The sequence below is a fragment of the Pristiophorus japonicus genome, chromosome 14 (assembly GCF_044704955.1).
Source record: "Pristiophorus japonicus isolate sPriJap1 chromosome 14, sPriJap1.hap1, whole genome shotgun sequence".
Taxonomy (NCBI): Eukaryota; Metazoa; Chordata; class Chondrichthyes; family Pristiophoridae; genus Pristiophorus; species Pristiophorus japonicus.
In genome coordinates, this window is record NC_091990.1 from 166,797,462 (window position 1) to 166,821,398 (window position 23,937).

The 23,937-nt window shown below is 46.6% G+C and overlaps 2 protein-coding genes across 7 annotated transcripts in view; one reads left to right on the forward strand and one right to left on the reverse strand.

Moving 5' to 3' along the window:
• The window catches only part of rab3il1 (RAB3A interacting protein (rabin3)-like 1), a 234,037-nt gene that overhangs the window by 15,236 nt on the left and 194,864 nt on the right, over positions 1-23,937 (forward strand). The window lies entirely within an intron of this gene.
• Positions 1,569-23,937, reverse strand: part of LOC139280218 (bestrophin-4-like) — a 59,199-nt gene continuing 36,830 nt past the window's right edge. Inside the window, exons 8-10 of one of the 3 annotated variants that reach the window (XM_070899825.1) lie at positions 22,874-23,025; positions 3,982-4,184; positions 1,569-3,828 (exon numbers count right to left, since the gene is read on the reverse strand). In XM_070899825.1, the coding sequence (XP_070755926.1) occupies positions 2,885-3,828; positions 3,982-4,184; positions 22,874-23,025 (1,299 nt within the window). In that variant the 3' untranslated portion in view covers positions 1,569-2,884. Of the gene's footprint in view, positions 4,185-22,873; positions 23,026-23,937 lie in introns of all 3 variants that reach the window. The other 2 variants (XM_070899824.1, XM_070899823.1) reach the window with 2 other exon arrangements.

Sequence of the window (23,937 nt, forward strand, 5' to 3'; positions counted from 1 at the left end):
TCGTCTTGGTTAATCCTTGCCACTGAACCAAGAGCTAGCTCTGTCAAGCCCGTGTGGTGGCTGGTGTGCAACGGCCACCACACGTTAAAAAAAATCCACGCACAGGCGTCTTCCACCCCCTCAATTGGAATTCAGGACTGGAACATCAGGTTCGTCATCGAAACACGTGTGAACTCGTGGAAGCAAGTCATCCTTTGTTTGAAGGACCGCCTATGATGATGATATGTAAGAAGGAACATGTCTGGAAGAGACTTTCCACGCAGTTGTCTCCACTGGGTTAGAGGAAACAAGCAGTAACATACAGGTGGCAGCTCCACGGAAATGCAAAATGAGTAGGGAGAAACAGATGGAGTCTGTTGAACTAGAGTTGTCCAACAGATTTTCAGCACTGAAGGTGAATAAGGATTGAACCACAGATGACTGTAATCATGAGCTAGGCATTAGCATTGGGTAACAAGTCGGACAGGGAGTGAATAAGATTAAAGATAACTGGCATCATCATCATAGGCAGTCCCTCCAATCGAGGATGACTTGCTCCACGTCAAAAAGTTCACAGGTGTTACAATGAAGGATCTAATATTCCAGATCCCAAGCTACATCCTGAAGGGTGGAAGATGCCTGTGCGTGGATTTTTTTAACGTGTGGTGACCGTTGCACACCAGCCACCACACGGGCTTGACAGAGCTAGGTCTTGGTCCAGTGGCAAGGGTTAACCAGGACGACTGGAGACCAGCTCTGCTGCACGGACCTAGTGCACACATATCGTAGTGTGGGCTGGGCCGTGCTGCCCCTGGGCCCTCGCCTCTCCTGGGCCCCGAACTGATGTCTCTTCTGGGCCCCCATCACGTCACTCCACAATCTCTCGCCGCTCCTTCGCCCCGACCTCGCCGCTCCTGCTGTACCTGCCCACGCTCCAATCACCGACCTGGATCTTGATGACGTCCCTCTTCGCTGCCGTTGCTGTAGTAGGTAACTGTAGTTATTAGGGGACTCCTTATCCTTCTCCTACCTTTCAGCATGTCTTTCCCCCCCCAAAAAGAAAATCCCCAGAAAGACTTACATTTATATAGCATCTTTCACAACCACCAGACATTCCAAAGCGCTTTACAGCCAATGAAGTAAAAGTGTAGTCACTGTTGTAATGTAGGAACTGCGGCAGCCAGTTATGCACAGCAAGCTCCCACAAACAGCAATGTGATGATGACCAGATAATCTGATTTTAATGGTGTTGATTGAGGGATAAATATTGGCCATGGGATACTCCCCTGCTCTTCTTCACAATAGTGCCATGGGATCTTTTATGTCCATCTGAGAGGGCAGATGGGGCCTTGGTTCAGCATCTCGTCCGAAAGACGGCACCTCCAACAGTGTCGCACTACCTCTGTACTGAACTGGAGTGCCCGCCTAGATTTATGTGCACAACTTTCTAACCCTGAGGCGAAGGTGCTACCCACCGAACCACAGCTGACACTAAGAGAAATTATAGCAAAGATAATATTGTGATAGAGTCATTTTTATTTTAGAAGCATACACTTTATATCCGAGGTTCTCTAAGATTCCGCTCTCTGCGGTTCCAATTTTACTGTTTAGAATCCTCTGTATTTTGTGTGGATTTCCCTCTTCGCTTTCACTCTGTTTCAACTCTGTGCTCCTGTTCCTTCCTACACAATGTGAATCTCAAGATACTGAACAAATCTTATTGTAATATACTTGGCAATTAATCTCTTCGTTGAGAATCCTTTGGAAAGATTGGAGTTTATATCCTCATTGTAAATTACATATGGCAGACTACTAAACTCTGATAAGTAATAGATTCCACATTAAAACAATATTTATAGTGTTAACTTTCTGAATATAGCCCTTCACTATTTCCCCTCGTTCTCAAATGGACCTGCCTCACTCATAATGTCAGTGATCTCAATGGTGCTCCTGATTACCTGTTTTTAAGCAATTACATCATCCGGCGAGACATTTATATGAAAAAAGAAATTTGAGCCTTAAAATTTTAGATATAGGCTCAGCATATTAAATTTGTGAATCCTGGATTTTAACTGTGGATCCAGTAACTGTCTAAAGCCAACATTATTATGGGACGAAGTAGAGGGGCTTTACTCTGCTTCTAGCTTGTGTCGTATCTGTCCTGGGAAGTGTTTGATCCAGGCAGTAGAATGACATCTTTTAAGAAAAATGAATCTTGTTTGCTGAAATTTGTGCCCATCATCGTGAGGAATGTTAATGTAGGGGAATGGAGTACTTTCCATTCTACTGTCTGGATCAAACACTTCCCAGGACAGACACAACGCAAGCTAGAAGCAGAGTAAATCCCCTCTACTTCGTCCCATAATAATCCACAGCCCCAACCTAGAAGAACACCCTACTGCACCAGTGCGACAATTGTCCATTTCCCCACACAAGTCATCCAGCAGCTTGATTAAGTGAGGCTGACCATTTAGAGGCAGATTTGTGCTGTGTGCCCTTGTTCATCAGGAACTGGTTTGAGACTGCCTGCACTCATTTCCCAGAGGACTCTTATAGCCAGCAGGCTGGAATGCTCAAAGGTGAAAAGCCAGTCTAAAACCCTATGCCCTACCTAGTCCCACCAGAAATGATGAGTTCTTGAAGCTTCTGCAAGGGGAAATCATTGTGCAGAAAGCCCACACTAAACATGGTTGCATTGTGCAAGCCTGCTTCATGAAGTACTGCTTTGGAGGTGCATTCAAAATTTGGGATGTTCAAAATATGGCTTCAATGTAAAGGTATGCAGGCATTTCCTTCTGTTGGCCCTGCATCATCCAGCAAGTCATCCACGTTCGAGGGACCGCCTATGATGGATGATGCAGGGCCAACAAAAGGAAATGACCCATGCAGTCTTCAGTATTTTATCTCAATTTGATTCTGAGTGCTGGTCCATCTTCCCATTTTCAGGAATGTTCTCTGCAGTTTCAATGATGATATCCATGAAGTTGACCAGGTCCCCATCATTGAGGGAGAATCTTGAATCATTTGCAGGCATGGTCTCATTTTTCAGATGTGGCTTCATACTGGCATCACTGTTGCATTCAGCAGCGGCCATGGAATGAGTGGATATATTGGAGGAGGTCCCCATTTCAGAAAACCCTGGGGAAGGTGTGATTCCTGCCTTATAATCGATGCCAGAGATGGTTCCACCGTGACTTGACCTTGCCAGCATTGGGGAAGACACCGGTGTGAAGGAAAAGGTGGAAATGGTTGTGCCACGGCCTGGAGTGTTGAGTGAAGGATTTGGAATGTCTGGGCTATTGGCAAGCCCAAGTGACTCGAGGGTCAGTCTAGGATGCTTGCGTGCTCGGAAACCAATGCTTGTATTAAGTTTTTGCTTCATATTGTTCAGTTTATCTGTGTCTGAAGAGCTGTCTGTGAATAAAAAGTGCGAACTCTCAGGAAGCAGAAGTAGGCTATTGCTGCTGCCAGGATTCAAGCTGTTGGATGACCGTATACTTGGTTCCTTGCTGTTTAAGGAGTGGATAATTGCAGCACCTTCTACTTCAGTTGCAGTTTTACTGATGCCCACTACCATTATTTCCTCAGATGGTTCATTTAGGGAGGCACTTTTATTGGCATTAATGCTGCTGCCCTTGTCTGGCTCATCAGCTTTTGAGGCCAGCACACTGCTATTACTCCCTTGGTTTGCAGCAGAGGAGACCGAAATATTGGCTAGCAGTGAGGGCTTCTTTAAAGGAATCCGTTTGAGTGGGAATGTCATGGGAATGGATTGGATGGGAGTTTGAGGAGCGCTGTAGTAGCCAGGCCTGTCATAAAGTGAGGAGGAGATGAAGCTGTCATAATCCCCTGCCTCACTATCCAAGGTTACACAGCCTTGGGTGGATCCTAAGGGCGAATGAGAGGAGGAGGAGGCTCGGTGAATTCTTGCAAAGGGCCTATTGGGTGGGAGGCATCCTGGCTTATGAATCCCGTTAGGTGTTGAGTCTGAGCTCAGGAAGCTGTACAAAGCACCCTGCGATAATGTGCCGTTCCTCTTCCTCATTAGGTTGATTCGAGGAGTGGATCTGGACATGTTCTGTAAGTTTGTTGGCTGAACTCCCAAGAGTCGGCCGAGGTTACTCAGAAGAGGTGTTGCATGATTTACTTCTTCATTCTCATTGATCTGCTCCAGGGGCTGGAACTCCATCTCCTCTTTAAGCATGCTGTAAGGGATACAAATACAAGTCTTCAGTAAGCAAACATAACACCAGGATAAACAAAGTATGCTGTGTCTCACTGTAGTAGCCAGGTTTCCCCAACGCCTCAGTTGGCAAAGTTACTGTACAACCAACTGATCCTGGCAGACCAGAATGTCCCAAATTAGGTCCCCGCCTATGCCGATCTCAGCTGGGGTGGCAATAGCCTCCATATTCCTTGGTTTGGGAAAATAAATCAGCCAGGATCCCAGGCCCTGGGCACTATTCAACAATCCTAATATGGAAATGTAGGTGAACGAAATTATAGAAACATAGAAAATAGGTGCAGGAGTCGGCCATTCGGCCCTTCGAGCCTGCACCACCATTCAATATGATCATGGCTGATCATTCACCTCAGTACCCCTTTCCTGCTTTCTCTCCATACCCCATGATCCCTTTAGCCGTAAAGGCCATATCTAACTCGCTCTTGAATATATCTAACGAACTGGCATCAACAACTCGTTGTGGTAGGGAATTCCATAGGTTAACAACTCTCTGAGTGAAGAAGATTCTCCTCATCTCAGTCCTAAATGGCTTACCTCTTATCCTTAGACTGTGTCCCCTGGTTCTGGACTTCCCCAACATCGGGAACATTCTTCCTGCATCTAACCTGTCCAGTCCCGTCAGAATTTTATATGTTTCTATGAGATCCCCTCTCATCCTTCTAAACTCCAGTGAATACAGGCCCAGTCGATCCAGTCTCTCCTCATATGTCAGTCCTGCCATCCCGGGAATCAGTCTGGTGAACCTTCGCTGCACTCTCTCAATAACAAGATCGTCCTTCCTCAGATTAGGAGATCAAAACTGAAGACAATATTCCAGGTGAGGCCTCACCAAGGCCCTGTACAACTGCAGTAAGACCTCCCTGCTCCTATACTCAAATCCCCTAGCTATGAAGGCCAACATACCATTTGCTTTCTTCACCACCTGCTGTACCTGCATGCCAACTTTCAATGACTGATGTACCATGACACCCAGGTCTCGTTGCACCTCCCTTTTTCCTAATCTGCCGCCATTTAGATAATATTCTGCCTTTACGTTTTTGCCACCAAAGTGGATAAACTCACATTTATCCATGCATCTGCCATGCATTTGCCTACTCACCTAACCTGTCCAAATCATCCTGCAGCCTCTTAGTGTCCTCCTCACAGCTCACACCGCCACCCAGCTTAGTGTCATCTGCAAACTTAGAGATATTACACTCAATTCCTTCATCTAAATCATTAATGTATATTGTAAATAGCTGGGGTCCCAGCACTGAACCTTGCGGTGCCCCACTAGTCACTGCCTGCCATTCTGAAAAGGACCCGTTTATTCCTACTCTTTGCTTCCTGTCTGCCAACCAGTTCTCTGTCCACGTCAATACATTACCCCCAATACCATGTGCTTTAATTTTACACACCAATCTCTTGTGTGGGACCTTGTCAAAAGCCTTTTGAAAGTCCAAATACACCACATCCGCTGGTTCTCTCTTGTCCAGTCTACTAGTTACATCCTCAAAAAATTCCAGAAGATTTGTCAAGCATGATTTCCCTTTCCTAAATCCATGCTGACTTGGACCGATCCTGTCACTGCTTTCCAAATGCGCTGCTATTTCATCTTTAATAATTGATTCCAACATTTTCCCCACTACTGATGTCAGGCTAACCAGTCTATAATTACCTGTTTTCTCTCCCTCTTTTTTAAAAAAGTGGTGTTACATTAGCTACCCTCCAGTCCATAGAAACTGATCCAGAGTCGATAGACTGTTGGAAAATGATCACCAATGCATCCACTATTTCTAGGGCCACTTCCTTAAGTACTCTGGGATGCAGACTATCAGGCCCTGCGGATTTATCGGCCTTCAATCCCATCAATTTCCCTAACACAATTTCCCGCTTAATAAGGATTTCTTTCAGTTCTTCCTTCTCACTAGACCCTTAGTCCCCTAGTATTTCCGGAAGGTTATTTGTGTCTTCCTTCGTGAAGACAGAACCAAAGTAATTGTTCAACTGGTCTGCCATTTCTTTGTTCCCCAATATTAATTCACCTGAATCTGACTGCAAGGGACCTACGTTTGTCTTCACTAATCTTTTTCTCTTCACATATCTATAGAAGCTTTTGCAGTCAGTTTTTATGTACCCAGCAAGCTTCCTCTCATACTTTATTTCCCCCCTCCTAATTAAACCCTTTGCCCTCCTCTGCTGTATTACAAAATTCTCCCAGTCCTCAGGTTTGTTGCTTTTTCTGGCCAATTTATATGCCTCTTCCTTGGATTTAGCACTATCCTTAATTTCCCTTGTTAGCCACGGTTGAGCCACCTTCCCTGTTTTATTTTTACTCCAGACAGGGATGTACAACTGTTGAAGTTCATCCATGTGATCTTTAAATGTTTGCCATTGCCTATCCACCGTCAACCCGTTAAATATCATTCGCCAGTCTATTCTAGCTAATTCACGTCTCATACTATCAAAGTTACCTTTCCTTAAGTTCAGGACCCTAGTCTCTGAATTAACTGTGTCACTCTCCATTTTAATAAAAAATTCAACCATATTATGGTCACTCTTCCCCAAGGGGCCTCGCACAACAAGATTGCTAATTAGTCCTTTCTAATTACACATCACCCAGTCTAGGATGGCCAGCCCTCTAGTTGGTTCCTCGACATATTGGTCAAGAAAACCATCCCTAATACTCTCCAGGAAATCCTGCTCCATCATATTGCTGCCAGTTTGGTTAGCCCAATCTATATGTAGATTAAAGCCGCCCATGATAACTGCTGTACTTCTTATTGCACACATCCCTAATTTCTTATTTGATGCTGTCCCCAACCTCACTACTACTGTTTGGTGGTCTGTACACAACTCCCACTAGCGTTTTCTGCCCTTTGTATTCCGCAGCTCCACCCATACCGATTCCACATCATCCAAGCTAATGTCCTTCCTTACTATTGCGTTAATTTCCTCTTTAACCAGCAGCGCTACTGCACCTCCTTTTCCTCTCTGTCTGTCCTTCCTGAATGTTGAATACCTCTGGATGTTGAGTTCCCAGCCTTGGTCACCCTGGAGCCATGTCTCCTTGATGCCAATTATATCATATTCATTAATTGCTGCCTGTGCAGTTAATTCGTCTACCTTATTACAAATATTCCTCGCATTGAGGCACAGAGCCTTCAGGCTTGTTTTTTTAACACACTTTGCCCCTTTAGAATTTTGCTGTAATGTGGCCCTTTTTGTTTTTTGCCTTGGGTTTCTCTGCCCTCCACTTTTACTTTACTTCTTTCTATCTTTTGCTTCTGCCCCCATTCTACTTCCCTCTGTCTCCCTGCATAGGTTCCCATCCCCCTGCCATATTAGTTTAACCCCTCCCCAACAGCAGTAGCAAACATTCCCCCTAGGACATTGGTTCCGGTCCTGCCCAGGTGCAGACCGTCCGGTTTGTACTGCTCCTACCTCCCCCAGAACCGGTTCCAATGTCCCAGGAATTTGAATCCCTCCCTCCTGCACCACTCCTCAAGCCACGTATTATCTTTTACACATGTGTTTAGATGGACAAGGTAAATGTGATACAAAAATAAATTGGGAATAGACTGTGCTGCAGCAAAATCAGGCTATGGCAAGGAGTTGTCAGTCTTGGATGACCTTTGTCTGTGTTAACATCTTTGTCCAGAAACTAAGTAAGTCAACAGTTGCAAGATGACTACAGGCTGTCTTGAAATGTTAATATTTGCAGGTTAATGACCAGGATAGTCGAATTCAGTTATTGTGATGGATGAACCATTAAAGAGAGATGTTTGCAGAAACAGTAATTCCCCATCATTAGCACCCTCTCCACAACATAAAAGTTATGTTACACAAATAGGCTTCCCATAGACTTCCATGACATGTTTATAACTTGAAAGGTGGCCATGGCTCTGATTATTCAGCTTTAGTTCTATTTGGAGATATGAACTCCATCATAAAGGTCTATGAAAGACAGTTTCATCAAATGCCTTGTAACTTATCAAGAATATAAGAAATATCTTCCAAAAGATTATTTTTAACATCTTGTGGACTGAATCTACCGTTAATATTTTAAGTATTATACTTTCAGTAATTTGCTGTCCTAGCTGCTTCTGTGTAATGTTATATTGTATATAAATCTAAGTATTGGGTTTAGCCTGTACGTTTTGGTCTGTATAGTGGGATTTTCTGCCTTTTGAAATGAATGAGGAAACTGTGGCATCTCGCATGATCTGCAGTGGCTGATATCACACTAAACGGTAATTGTTAATCCTCTGGCTCAGACACAGCACTGATTTCAGTTCACAGTCTGTTTATGCAAACTATGGACACCAGAGAAAAGTATTGGGAGGAGGCCAGGGCCATAACGCCCTGCTGGAAATTGCACATGTTCCTTCGGACCCAACTTCAATCCCCAGGGAAGCAGTTGGGGTGCTACAATTGGCTTCAATGTCATGGGGCCTGAAATTGGTCGATGTATAAGGTCTGCCCATTTCTCGACGGTACGCCAGCGGTGCGTCGTTTCAAACCGTCGGCAATTCACCGAGACCGAAGAGGACAAAATGTTTTCGGTGTTATGTCGGCGGTCTGCAGTGGGCGGTATGTAAGCTAGTAGTCGATCCAGATCGACTTTCTTTTCGATGGACGGTGTGGCACTGAACTGCATATGCGCGATTTTTTCCCTCCATTTTTTTACCTGCAATTTCGGGGGTCAGGGGTCACCTGCATGACTTGAAGAGTAGGGAGAGAGAGTGAGAAGGAGCAGCAATCTAGTCGACGGGTCGTTAGTTTAAAAACACATTGCAGAGTTAAAAAATATTCCTAACAACTAATAATTCTACAATTTGAGGAATATTTTACAAAGCAAAAATCATAACAACAGAAATATTATGGAAATGTTAAAAAAAAATCAAAATGCAGGAACATCGAAAAGGAGGTTGAGGGCGCCTGCCTTCGACGAGATGGAGTTACCTGCCCTTCTCGAGCATATAACAGAGAGGTACTCCGAGCTAATGAAGGGTGGTCGTAGAAAGCCCCCCCAAAGGAGTACAACAGAATATGGGACGAGATCGGGGAGGCTGTATTCTCCACAAGTACCATGGTGCGCACCGGGGAAAGGTGCTGTAAGAGGCGGAACGACCTGGTGAGGGTCGCAAGAGTAAGTAATGATTTTATTTACATACCCCCCCCCCATGTGCCATGTACCGTGTAAATGTAGGTTACGTGTCACATGGATGATGTTATTTATCTTAAGGTTACGGTGATGTATTCGTGCTTTCAGGCAATGACGAGGATCAACGCAGTGTTTTTTGTGTGCGTGCGCGCGTGACTGACCCTGTGTGTCTGCAATGTTAAATGGATTGAAGATTTTTACTTTGATTTACTTTACTTTCTGCAGAAGACATCTGCAATAGCAGCCGATCAGCGGCGTACGGGGGGAGGACCCACAACCCAGGAGCCTCTGACTGACATCGAGATCTGTGCCCTGTCCCTGGTCGGGGATAGCAACTGTGCCACCACCGGCATTGGAGCTGACCCACTCACACAGGATGACAAGTTCAATAAAATGCAGTCTCTGTTGCGGTCCTCTCATGTCATGTAATGTAACTGTAACTGTAATGTTGACCTGATGTAATATAATGTAAGTTTATTGCACTATAATGTTGGCCTCATGTGATGTACTGCAATGTTGGGGGCATGTAACGCAATGCGTATATGTATTGTCTATCTGCGATATGTACTGCAGCAATGGTGGACATTTAAGTAAGACTGCGATAAGTCACTCTACTATGTACTCATGTAACCCTGACCCCTCCCCTGGTGCCAAGCTTTTTTAAATGTTGTTTTGTACTTCCAGACTCGGATGATTCAGACCACAGCGACACAGAGAGACCCACTGCCTCCACCTCTGGCGTCACCCAACCCTCTGCCGACTTCACCACTGGCAGAGATGAGGAAGAGGAACAGGAAGAGCCGCTGATCCTGGAGCCAGTGGAGGTGGGGATGGAGACGGAGGAGGATACACCAGCTCCATGTGGGCCAGCTGGAACATCCTCCATGATCTCGATGTTAGTATTCAGGGGATTCCCCCATGGCTCCTCTGATTCTGCAGGACCAAGCCGTGCGCAGCAAGGCAGCCCCAGCATTGCAGCGCCTTTGCCGCAGCGACGGAGGTTGGTGCAGGATAGGTCGGTTGCTGTACTAGGAGTGTACCAGGACTTGGTGCGTCTGTCACAGGCCAGCGTCGACATAGGTCGAGAGCTGCTCACGGCCATGGCTACAATAACCGCAAACATCGCGGCTCTATCAGAGCGACAGTCGGAGGAAATGTCGTGCATGATCACCGCGATGGAGCGGGCCGCCGAAGCCGTGCGGCAATCAACGGGATCGGGACTTGGTATGGAAACCGCGCCCCCATGTGCCATAGTAGTCGGATCAACAGCACCTGAGGGTGGGGAACTGACATCTTCTTCCAGCCCTGAAGCTGTACCTTCCACATCACGAGCTTCTCCTGAGGCCCCATTTATTGCGCCTGCATTGCCTGACCCCCAACGACGGCAACAGCACTCTGGGTGCGGTGCTGCACGCCGGCTTGGTACCAGTACGGGGAGGTCCAGGCTCAGGGGCACTGGGAAAGGGAAGGGTGGGAGTAAGCAGGGCAGGGGGGAATAGTCCCAAGGGTGGTGTAGCACGCGGGCGAAGAAGGGGGCGGGGTTGTGGCCGAGGCCAGTAAAGGTTCTTTTTGTTGTAATTGTTCATTGAATAATTTAAGTTTGATTTGTAAAAGTTGTTGTTAAAGTTGTCTTATAGTTATAATTTTTAAAATTGTATATTTGAGATTGTTACATAAAGTTTGAATTTAATTTGACCACTCTTGTACAGTGTCAAACTTTTGGGGTAACAATCATCAGGGTAAGGCCTCCTCTTCCTCATCAGTCTGCAACCTCCTCCATTACCCTTATAATTCTGCTCAATAAACCTTCTCCCATCTGGTTCCTCCATTAGACAGGTTGTCAGCAATACAGGCTGAGATAGTACAGACCCCATTCTTTTTGAATCTCCACAATATTTCTCGATGAAAAAATATAACTAAAATGCCTTCTATCTTAATAAGTTACTCAGTAACAATAAAAAATACCTTTTCCACTCTAAATCGCACTATAAAATCACTGTTCACCTCCGAAATAGAGGTGCTGCTTTAGCTGACAGTTCCCGATTTCCAAAATGGCTGATCTGTGCACTCCGCCCATTCCCACCCACTTAAGATTGTGTAAAACCACCTTTTCCAGGATGGTTATGCAGCTCCGGTGGTATGTTGGTGGTATGCGATGAAAATTGGACTTTTTGAGCGGTATGCAGGCGGTCCTGCGTGGCGGACGGTATGCATACCGCTCGACGGTATGTCAATGATGAATATTGCGCTGAGCGGTATGTAGGTGTGTTTTGACCAAAATCGCATTTTTGGGCGGAACACGGGCAGTATGTTGACCAATTTCGGGCCCATGGTTCCTGCTCCTACTCTCGTCCGAGTGACCCATTTGCTGGAAAATGTGCACGTGTGGACATCAGGTAAAGACGGGATCTTGCTTGGATATGATGCCGCTACAGTTGAATACCTTACCACCAATCAATGACTCACACGGGAAGAATGAGCAGAGGAGCAAGGGATAAAGGTCAAGAAAGTTGGCAGGAAAGGTTTTAAAAAAATTAAGAGGTGGGAATGCTTCAGGTCGACCCTAACTCACCTCCTTGTATCTTGGATCCCAGGGTTTTATTAAATAAGGGTTTAGAGTACATAAACAGAGAGGTACTGTTAAATCTATAGAGATCATTGGTTGGGCCACAGTTGGAGTATTGTGTACAGTTTTGAGCACTTTACTTTCGGAATTATATCAAGATTATGGAAAGTATGCAAGAGAAATTTCCTAAGGGGTGAGAGGCTTTAGTTATGAGAAAAGACTAGAGAAACTAGTGCTCATTGAATTAGAACAAAGAAGAGATCTATTCGAGGGATTTTTACAAAGTAATCAGGAAAAACTATTTCCACTGGTCAGTGAGTCAGTAAGTAGACGGTATAAATTTAAGACATGTGGCAAAGGAACGAAGAGAAAGGTTGGGAGCAATATATTTTTACACCAAGTGTTGTTAGGGCATGGAATGCCCTACTATAAACGATGGCTGAAGAAAAATCTATATAAGCTTTTAAAAGGGAAAGAGAATTAATATCGGACAAAGTATGGGGCAAAGGCAAGCAAATGGGATTAAGCTCATTCAGAAAGCCAGTGCAGAGACTATGCATCAAATGGCTTCTTTTTGTGCTGAAATGTTATGATCAGTGTTGCGACCAGGAAGGCCCAAGGTCTGGGAGGAGGTTTTCCTAATGGTCACTACCCACTGACCTATGCTGGAAAATGTCCTTGATGGATGTTCATTTGTGATGTCCCTGTGATGGAATAGTCCCTTAACATTCAGGCTGGAATTTTCTGTACCAGGTCAGGTGTGGGCAGTCGGTATGACGGCTTGTGACCCTGTTGTTGCTTTCATCCACTCCGGAGATCGATGTTGCGCTAATGGGGCCTACTAAACCCCCCATTAAATGGTGCGGGTCTGATGACGTCATCGAAGACGCGTTTTCAGCCGGGATATTTAAAGGAGCTACGGCCACATTGCATTTGAAGGTTCGTCGAGGAGTGTGCAGGCAGCACACTGGAGGATTTGATTGCTCCAAGCAGCCGGAGAGATGACCGCACAGAGGCACAGGGCTGCACCCAGGTTCTCCAATAACTCCCTCCATATGCTTGTGGAGGGAGTCAGTGCACACAGGGAAGTCCTCTTCGAATGGGTGGAAGAGACCTCCCCATGGGACAAAAAGAGCCTGGGTTCAAATAGCAGAGGAGGACAACAGCCGGCATGTGTTCAGGCGGATCTGGATGCAGTGCCGGAAAGGTTTCAATCATCTCATTACATCAGGAAAGGTGAGTACAAAGCCACACTCAACTTCATCCTGCTGTGCCTCTCATCACATCCCCATCACTCTGCCTTCCCCACCCTACTCCTGCACATCCTTACTCACACCAAAATACCTTGCACCACCCATCCCTCGCTATCTACATTATCACATCCCCATTCACTAACCACCCCACACACTCACCCTCATCCTAATGCAACCATACCAACTAACAACACGCAAAGTGGCCACTTGGCATCGCCACCCCACTCCATCATAGTCTCCCTCTAAAGATGTAACCAATCCATTCCTTACACTCATTCCATCACTCTCACCCAACCTTCTCTTTCCCTCCTTGCAGGAAAAAGAACCCACAATAAAAAGGAGCAAGAGAGAACTGGAGATGCACTCCATCTTTTGCCACCCTCACAACAGCAGAGGAGGCTGCATTGGAGGCCGTATCGGGAGTGGCCGAGCAACTGGAGGGAGACAGACATCTCAGCAACCTGGTGACAGAATTACACATCATACAGCAACATGGCATACGCCAGTCACTCATATGGGGACTGGTGTCAGCAGCTGAATGGTCATCTTGTGCACAATTGTATCTGTACCCATTCTTCACATGGCATATCTAACTCATCTCTTTCCTCTCCCCACAGGTACATCAAGAGCCCCCCCTCCACCGCCCAGGAGGAAGAGGAAGGCAACTCCTCAGAGGAGCCTCCAGCCTCTGAGGACACACTATCACCAGACGTAAGCGCACCCAGCACTAGCGCAGAGGCGCATACCTCAGTGATCCCACGTGAGACAGTGTTGTCACTGGGTGCATAACAAGTCACAAGTGAGCAAGAGCAGATGGTGGAGACAGGGACAGCAGTGGAGACTCCTTGTCAGAGGCCGCAAGACACGCCCAGCTCTGCTCAGCTGCATGCAGACGCTGAGACTCGTGGGGTCTCACCAGCACCCGAGCACATTGCTATCTGGGAAGCCAGACAGTGGCTCATAGGCCTCATGTCTAGGAGGGATGTCAGCATAGACGCGAGTCCTTTTGACTCCACTGTTGTGCAGCAAGGTGCTCTCCAGCTCCTTGCCAGCAGGGAAGTGCGGGTGACGTGTTATGTATGCAGACTATAGATATACTCTCTGTGTAGTCACTGTATAGTTGCATAAGATGGAGGCTTGTTTACCTGATGTACTATCAATAAGGTTTACACTGTATATATACATGTTGGCACCACTAGAGGGTGCAACTGGGGGAGACCGGGGTTTCCTGCCCTGGTGGCAGGGGCTGTATAAAAGGGGAGCCACCATGCAGCTGCCTCACTCTGGAGTTACGAATAAAGGACCAAGGTCACTGCAGTTTGAGTACAACACATTGCCTCGTGCAGTCATTCATAGGTACATTACAGACATAATATGACCCATGAGAGGGATGATGGTGAGAGGAGACATGGATGTGGGGCTCCTCTCAAAGGGCTCACACTTGTCTCTTGCTGCTACCTCCTCAGTCAGAGCCCCAGATGGCTCCTCAGATCGCGATGGCTGAGTCTTCCTCTGCCTTTGGCGGGGCCCTCACAGGCTCCAAAACCCAGAGGAAGTCCGCCAAGTGTGTATAAACAGTCGCAGCAGGGAAGTGAGCAGGCTGCCTCTACCTCTGCTGAAGCCGCAGGGATAGCATGCGGAGGAGAAAGATGACACACAAGTAGATTCACAAGGGTAGCAACTTGGGTGTTTTATTCAATGTTAATGTCAAGTTTCCGTTAATGTATTGTCAACTATAAAAATCTATATTTTCTCCACTTTCCCATCTTGGACAAATTTGTGTGCAGCTTTGGAAGTGCCTTAGTGAGTTGCAGTGAATGGTGAGACATAACCCCTCCAGCAATGGTGGTCAGTGTGAAAAGAATGGCTTGGACATTGCATGGTGTTACTGTGGGGTGGTGCCAACCTGGCGCAGCCATATGGGTACACTGCATAAAGTTAAGTAAATCTGGCTATGATGAGGCCATCCCTGGCTTCCCGGGTAGCAATGTGCTCGGGTGCTGGTGAGATCTGACCCACAGGTTCCTCCAGCTCCCGTCCCTCCTAGTCTTCCAGCTGATGCTTCTCCTCCTCCTCCTCTGAAGAGGCCATGTGTTCAGTGCCTTGCTCCCCATGTATCGTTAATCCTCATTGTTGTGCTATGTTGTGCAGGGCGCAGCACATCACGACGATTCTGGAGACCCTGGCTGGTGCATACTGGAGGGCACCTCCAGATCTGTCAAGGCATCTGGAGCGCAATTTTCAGCATGCCTATTGTCTGCTCTGTAACACATCTAGTGGAAATGTGACTTTCATTATACCTCTCCTGGGCCTCAGTACTTGGCCTCCTCAAGGTGTTATGAGTCACGCCGTCAGTGGATAGCCCTTGTCTCCAAGCAGCCGCAGGAAAGTCTGTTTGGAAAACTGAGGGAGGCTGGACTGGCACAGGACAAGTCATGGCAGCTGCCGGAGAAGTTGGTGCACGCATCCATGATAATCTTCCTGTGGTTGCAGACCAGCTGTACATTGAGGGAGTGGAAGACCTTGTGGTTGACAAACACTCCTGGGTGATGATGGTGTGCCCTGATAGCTACATGTGTGCAGTCGATGACGCCCTGCACCCGTGGGAAGCCAGCCAGATTGCCAAAGCCGAGCGCACACTCAGTAACACTGGCTTCATCAGCGGCAAAGTTGATATAATTGGCTGACTTGTCAAAGAGGGCATTTGTGACCTGTGTGATACACCTGTCTATGGTTGATTGTGAGATGCCACAAATGTCTGCTGCAGATCCCTGGAAGGAGCCTGAGGTGAAGAAGTTGAGGGTGCTCGTGACTTTGACACCCACTGGCAAGGTGTGTCCACCCTCTCCTCGGCTGTAGAACTTACTCCAGCAATATGCAAATATCTGCGGTGACCTGGCGTGATAGCCGGAGCCTCCTCATGTTGAGGAAGCTCGTCCTCTGCCTGTATACCCTGTGTTGGGGGTATCGCCTCCGGCACGGTGCAGCCGTGCGCTGATGCCCTCTGTCCTGTGCGGCATCAGGTGGTTGAGGAGAAGGTTGGTGTTGGAGCTCATCGTGGTCCTAATCTGAGCTATAATCCATGCTTATGGAATAGAAGGCAGGTCAAGTAGAGATCAGAGGAGCAAGTTGTCAATGGTGTGATAGGTTGTAACAATGAGGTGAGACTGGATGGCGACTTTGCTGCAAACACTTGCAGCCTGCAGAAAGCTAAATGTGTGCTGTGAATGCAGCAGCTTCTGGCTGAGGAAAATGAACAGCAGTGAGGTGGGAGCTTTTATAGTACATTTCATGCTGTCCTCTAATCAGCTGGAGCAATGGCTACTCCACTTCCGCCTCAGGCTGACAGACGTGATTCCCGAGTTGTGTGAATCCCGTGAGCAGCCAGGAAAATTCGAAAGGTAGGCTGAAAATGCTCTTAAGGATCTGACAGCTACCTGTTAATGATCTGAATTAGGTCGCCCACCTCTGCCAGCCGGTCGAGTCACTGCCGCAACGGCAAACGCACCCAAAGGAAAGGCAGGTGGGGCGAGATGACGGCAGGTTGCCGACCCGCTGCAACTTATTTAGCAGCGAGGAGCTAAATTAAAAAGTAGGACCTCAAAAGTAGTAAGCTCGGGATTGCTACCAGTGCCACGTGCTAGTCAGAGTAGGAATCGCAGGATAGCGCAGATGAATACGTGGCTTGAGCAGTGGTGCAGCAGGGAGGGATTCAAATTCCTGGGGCATTGGAACCGGTTCTGGGGGAGGTGGGACCAGTACAATCCGGATGGTCTGCACCTAGGCAGGACCGGAACCAATGTCCTAGGGGGAGTGTTTGCTAGTGCTGTTGGGGAGGAGTTAAACTAATATGGCAGGGGGATGGGAACCAATGCAGGGAGACAGAGGGAAACAAAATGGAGACAGAAGCAAAAGACAGAAAGGAGATGAGTAAAAGTGGAGGGCAGAGAAACCCAAGGCAAAAAACAAAAAGGGCCACTGTACAGCAAAATTCTAAAGGGTCAAAGTGTAATAAAAAGGCAAGCCTGAAAACTCGGTGCCTCAATGCGAGGAGTATTCGGAACCCAGGAGAGGGCTCTGAGCTAGTTCGAGTGGATGAGAGCTCAGATGAACAGGACCCCAAGAAAGAATGCAAAAGGCAGGAGGCAACAGAGCAGAGAAGCACTGGGGTAAGGGTAAACCACAAGGTGACAGGAAGGGAATATAAGGGGGCTGCAGGAGGGGTCAAAACTAAAAAGCATGGTTTAAAAACTAGTATTAAAACACTACCTCAAGGCACGCAGCATTCGAAATAAAGTAAATGAGTTGACGGCACAAATCATTACAAATGGGTATGATTTGGTGGCCATTACAGAAACGTGGTTGCAGGGTGGCCAAGACTGGGAATTAAACATACAGGGGTATCTGACAATTCGGAAGGATAGACAAGAAGGGAAAGGAGGTGGGGTAGCTCTGTTAATAAAGGTTGATATCAGGGCAGTTGTGAGAGATGATATTGGCTCTAATGAACAAAATGTTGAATCATTGTGGGTGGAGATTAGAGATAGTAAGGGGAAAAAGTCACTGGTGGGCGTAGTTTATAGGCCCCCAAATAATAACTTCACGGTTGGACGGGCAATAATCAAGGGAATAATAGAGGCATGTGAAAAAGGAACGGCAGTAATCATGGGGGATTTGAACCTACATATCGATTGGTCAAATCAAATCGCACGGGGTAGCCTGGAGGAGGAATTCATAGAATGCATACGGGATTGTTTCTTAGAACAGTATGTTACAGAACCTACAAGGGAGCAAGCTATCTTAGATCTGGTCCTGTGTAATGGGACAGGAATAATAAACGATCTGCTAGTAAAAGATCCTCTCGGAATGAGTGATCACAGTATGGTTGAATTTTTAATACAGATTGAGGGTGAGGAAGTAGTGTCTCAAACGAGCGTACTATGCTTAAACAAAGGGGACTACAGTGGGATGAGGGCAGAGTTAGCTAAAGTAGACTGGGAACATAGACTAAACGGTGGCATAATTGAGGAACAGTGGAGGACTTTTAAGGAGCTCTTTCATAGTGCTCAACAAAAATATATTCCAGTGAAAAAGAAGGGCGGTAAGAGAAGGGATAACCAGCCGTGGATAACCAAGGAAATAAAGGAGAGTATCAAATTAAAAACCAATGCGTATATGGTGGCCAAGGTTAGTGGGAAACTAGAAGATTGGGAAAATTTTAAACGACAGCAAAGAATGACTAAGAAAGCAATAAAGAAAGGAAAGATAGATTACGAAAGTTAACTTGCGCAAAACATAAAAACAGATAGTAAAAGCTTTTACCGATATATAAAACGGAAAAGAGTGACTAAAGTAAATATTGGTCCCTTAGAAGATGAAAAGGGGGATTTAATAATGGGAAATGTGGAAATGGCTGAGACCTTAAACAATTATTTTGCTTCGGTCTTCACAGTGGAAGACACAAAAACCATGCCAAAAATTGCTGGTCACAGGAATGTGGGCTGGGAGGTCCTTGAGACAATCACTATCACTAGGGAGGTAGTGCTGGACAGGCTAATGGGACTCAAGGTAGACAAGTCCCCTGGTCCTGATGAAATGCATCCCAGGGTGTTAAAAGAGATGGCGGAAGTTATAGCAGATGCATTCGTTATAATCTACCAAAATTCTCTGGACTCTGGGGAGGTACCAGCGGATTGGAAAGCAGCTAATGTAACACCTCTGTTTAAAAAAGGGGGCAGACAAAAGGCAGGTAACTATAGGCCGGTTAGTTTAACATCTGTAGTGGGGAAAATGCTTGAAGCTATCATTAAGGAAGAAATAGCGGGACATCTAGATAGGAATAGTGCACTCAAGCAGACGTAACATGGATTCATGAAAGGGAAATCATGTTTAACTAATTTACTGGAATTCTTTGAGGATATAACGAGCATGGTGGATAGAGGTGTACCGATGGATGTGGTGTATTTAGATTTCCAAAAGGCATTCGATAAGGTGCCACACAAAAGGATACTGCAGAAGATAGAGGTACGCGGAGTCAGAGGAAATGTATTAGCATGGATAGAGAATTGGCTGGCTAACAGAAAGCAGAGAGTCGGGATAAATGGGTCCTTTTCGGGTTGGAAATCGGTGGTTCGTGGTGTGCCACAGGGATCGGTGCTGGGGCCACAACTGTTTACAATATACATAGATGACCTGGAAGAGGGGACAGAGTGTAGTGCAACAAAATTTGCAGATGACACAAAGATTAGTGGGAAAGCGGGTTGTGTAGAGGACAGAGAGGCTGCAAAGAGATTTAGATAGGTTAAGCGAATGAGCTAAGGTTTGGCAGATGGAAAACAATGTCGGAAAATGTGAGGTCATCCACCTTGGGGAAAAAAAAACAGTAATAGGGAATATTATTTGAATGGGGATAAATTACAACATGTTGCGGTGCAGAGGGACCTGGGGGTCCTTATGCATGAATCCCAAAAAGTTAGTTTGCAGGTACAGCAGGTAATCAGGAAGGTGAATGGAATGTTGGCCTTCATTGCGAGAGGGATGGAGTACAAAAGTAGGGAGGTCCTGCTGCAACTGTACAGGGTATTGGTGAGGCCGCACCTGGAGTACTGCGTGCAGTTTTGGTCACCTTACTTAAGGAAGGATATACTAGCTTTGGAGGGGGTACAGAGACGATTCACTAGGCTGATTCCGGAGATGAGGGGGTTACCTTATGATGATAGATTGAGTAGACTGGATCTTTACTCGTTGGAGTTCAGAAGGATGAGGGGTGATTTTATAGAAACATTTAAAATAATGAAAGGGATAGACAAGATAGAGGCAGAGAGGTTATTTCCACTGGTCGGGGAAACTAGAATTAGGGGGCACAGCCTCAAAATACGGGGGAGCCAATTTAAAACCGAGTTGAGAAGGAATTTATCTCCCAGAGGGTTGTGAATCTGTGGAATTCTCTGCCCAAGGAAGCAGTTGAGGCTAGCTCATTGAATGTATTCAAGTCACAGATAGATTTTTAACTAATAAGGGAATTAAGGGTTATGGGGAGCGGGCGGGTAAGTGGAGCTGAGTCCACGGCCAGATCAGCTATGATCTTTTTGAATGGTGGAGCAGGCTCGAGGGGCTAGATGGCCTACTCTTGTTTTTAATTCTTATGTTCTTATTTCAAATTTTCCACCCGACCCGCCTCCAATCGCGCCCGCATGGACCGCAGAAAGTTCCGGCCTTACTGTCTAGGATCATAAATTGCTACTTAGGTAGGTATCAAAGGGTGTCCAGCAGCCGTAGAACCTTAAGCATACATGAGCTCACACCTTTAGAAGAGGAAGAAGAGAGGGTAGAAAAAGATGGGGAAACAACAAGGCTTGCATTATGATAACACTGAAGGAAAATGTAAAATACAAACAGCCAAGGGAATCAACATGTTGGAGCGTCAATGTAAGTGCTCCTCTAAATATACTATGGGAAGTCTCTGAACTTTGTTCAGCATTTATCCCTGAATGCAGAGATGAGGACAGCAACTCACCCGTAGAGTAGGGGTAGTCATTAAGCTTTATTCAATAGCCACAACCCCGAGCACTGCCATGTTTGAGGACCGCTCTCGGGATTGCTGCACCATGCTGGAAAGCAGTTGTGTGTCAGAAACTCGCTACACAGTGAGCTCCTGATTTCAAGTGTACCGCCTCAGCCAGGTCATTTCCCACAGGAAGGGGAAAAGAAGGCCCTAGGACTGAATTATACTAAATCTATAGCATACTCTGAATACATTAGCCATCATCATCATCATAGGCAGTCCCTCGAAATCCACTCCTGAAGTGAGTCCTTGGGTGACTGAACAGTCCAATATGAGAGCCACAGTCCCTATTACAGGTGGGACAGATAGTCGTTGAGGGAAAGGGTGGGTGGGACAGGTTTGCCGCACGCTCCTTCCGCTGCCTGCGCTTGGTTTCTGCATGCTCTCAGCGACAAGACTCGAGGTGCTCAGCGCCCTCCCGGATGCACTTCCTCCACTTAGGGCGGTCTTTGACCAGGGTCTCCCAGGTGTCAGTGGGGATGTTGCACTTTATCAGGAAGGCTTTGAGGGTGTCCTTGTAATGTTTCCTCTGCCCACCTTTGGCTCGTTTGTCATGAAGGAGTTCCGAGTAGAGCGCTTGCTTTGGGAGTCTCGTGTCTGGCATGTGGACAATGTGGCCCCGCCCAGCGGAGCTGATCAAGTGTGGTCAGTGCTTCAATGCTGGGGATGTTGGCCGAGTCGAGGACGCTAATGTTGGTGCACCTGTCCTCCCAGGGGATTTGTAGGATCTTGCAGAGACATTGTTGGTGGTATTTCTCCAGCGACTTGAGGTGTCTACTGTACATGATCCATGTTTCTGAGCCATACAGTAGCAACACATTACTCTATCTGCTATTTTCACAGAGGCGTTAACCTATTTAAAATAATTTGACTAATATTGTACACTGTTAACTGCGGCCACTAATCCCATGAAGGTATCTACGGCAAATCTGAATTTGTAACAATGTTATCATGTAGCCATCTGCTTGTATTCTACCTAAACAGATAAACCGCGATTATTTAGAAGCAGCTCATCTGCTGGGGCACTAGAACTTGGTGTGTGAGCTTGAGCTCGAGCCCTGGGTGAGCAAGATGGAGCAGAGTGGTGGGACCATGCTCTACGTTGTGGTGGTTGGATTCCACAAGAAACGCTGCCAGGTGAGCGGCAGGCCAGCTCGGTGGCATGGGGGGAAAGAAGGAAAGGCCTGGGCTGCAAGATTAGAGGGAGGGTTGGGGGCTTACGATGTGCATATCAGTAAGACACGTAGCCACACGGGGAACCCCGTTCCAGATGGCCTGTGAGCACCATTGGAGCAGGCCGGGGAGCGGAAGGAGCAGCGTGGCGGCATACCACTCCAGGGAGCAGCACGTGCTGGAGCAGGAGAGCGACGGCAGTGAAGAGGGACGTCACCAAGGTCCAGGTTGCTGATTGGAGCGTGGGCAGATACAGCAGGAGCGGTGAGGCCGGGCCAAAGGAGCGGCGAGAGAATGTAGAGGGATGTGATCATGGCCCAGGAGAGACGAGGGCCCAGGGGCAGCACGGACCAGCCCACACTGCGATATGTGTGTGCACTAGGTCCGTGCAGCAGAGCAGGTCTCCAGTCGTCTTGGGTAACCCTTGCCACTGGACCAAGACCTCGCTCTGTCAAGCCCGTGTGGTGGCTGGTGTGCAACGGCCATCACACGTTAAAAAAATCCACGCACAGGCATCTTCCACCCTTCAGGATGTAGTTCGGGATCTGGAATTTTAGGTTCTTCATTGAAACACCTGTGAACTTTTTAACGTGGAAGCAAGTCATCCTCGACTCGAGGGACTGCCTATGATGATAATCAGTAAGAATGAATTAGAGGAAAGGAGCAGGCTTTGCCAAAGTGAATATTTTCCTTCTCCTCCCATGTGTTTTCTGGTTCCCCTCTTTTCTTTGTCCTTGCTTTCTTATAATGAAAGATAGCTTTGGCCAAGAAATAAAACGCATTGCGCATACACAAAGGGCCAATGCCATGGTAACATGCTGAATGGTTAGGCGTGTATAGCTGTGCCTCATCTGTTAAAGGTCACCAGCACCACTGCGATTATTGGTAAAATTTGCTTTTTCCAGCTCCCTAAATAATTTCCCTGTATAATCTTAACAGTCTAATTAACCTGATATCAAAAGTGGATCCAAGGAATGAAGGTTTCCGGTGCTCCGTGGTTGCTGCGGTGTATGGAGGCTTAGGGTCATTGTCATTCCAGTACTTATCCTTTTCAAGAGCTGGTAGGTTCTGATGGAGCTCATCAACTGCAAGGAGAGAAACCTAAAAAATAAAATCAGAGCATATGAGTTCTCAATCCTGCCGATAAACAAAACTTCTGTAGAAATCATCATCATCATAGGCAGTCCCTCGAAACGAGGAGGACTTGCTTCCATGCCAAAAAAGGATGAGTTTACAGGTGTTTCAATGAAGGACCTAATATTCCAGGTCCCGAACCACATTCTGAGATGGAAGATGCCTATGCGTGGATTATTTTTAAACGTGTGGTGACCATTGCACACCAGCCACCACACGGGCTTGACAAAGCTAGGTCTTGGTCCAGTGGCAAGGGTTAACCAGGACAACTGGAGACCTGCTCTGCTCTGTACAAATACATAATCAGTAACTCTCACACTACTGAATAAGCAGGAACTATGTACAATTACCTGGTGAGTTACCCTTATATGGTGAATAAACACAAACTCCACAACGTAATCTTTATCTCGTTGTCTAAGCATGAACTTTATAAAATTGTTCGCAAGGATATGGGTTACATGTGATGTAATGTACAGAGTTCCTGTTTATTTAGCAGAGTAAAAGTTAAGCACTGTATATGTTCACAGTTCTTTGTTATTCAGCCTGAGCATTATACTCGCTTGCATTGGAGTTATTGTCATCAAATCAGGAGAATCCAGACAACTGTGCAAAATATATTACCCATAATTTAATGCAATAATCAAAGCTGCTTTTAATGGTATGCTTTGTTCTTGATATTATGCCACCTCAACCTCCCTCTGGAGGCCAAGACTCCAGTCCCATCAGCTGGAGACCGAGTACCCACGGGCCCTACTCACGAGTGGTGAAGCTTACATTTCACCACTTTTTGAGGTTAAAATTCCAACAGTCCAACTCATCAAACAGTAAAGACATATTAGCCTGATCTAATATAATAAAGCTAAGCTCCCATCAGCCTTG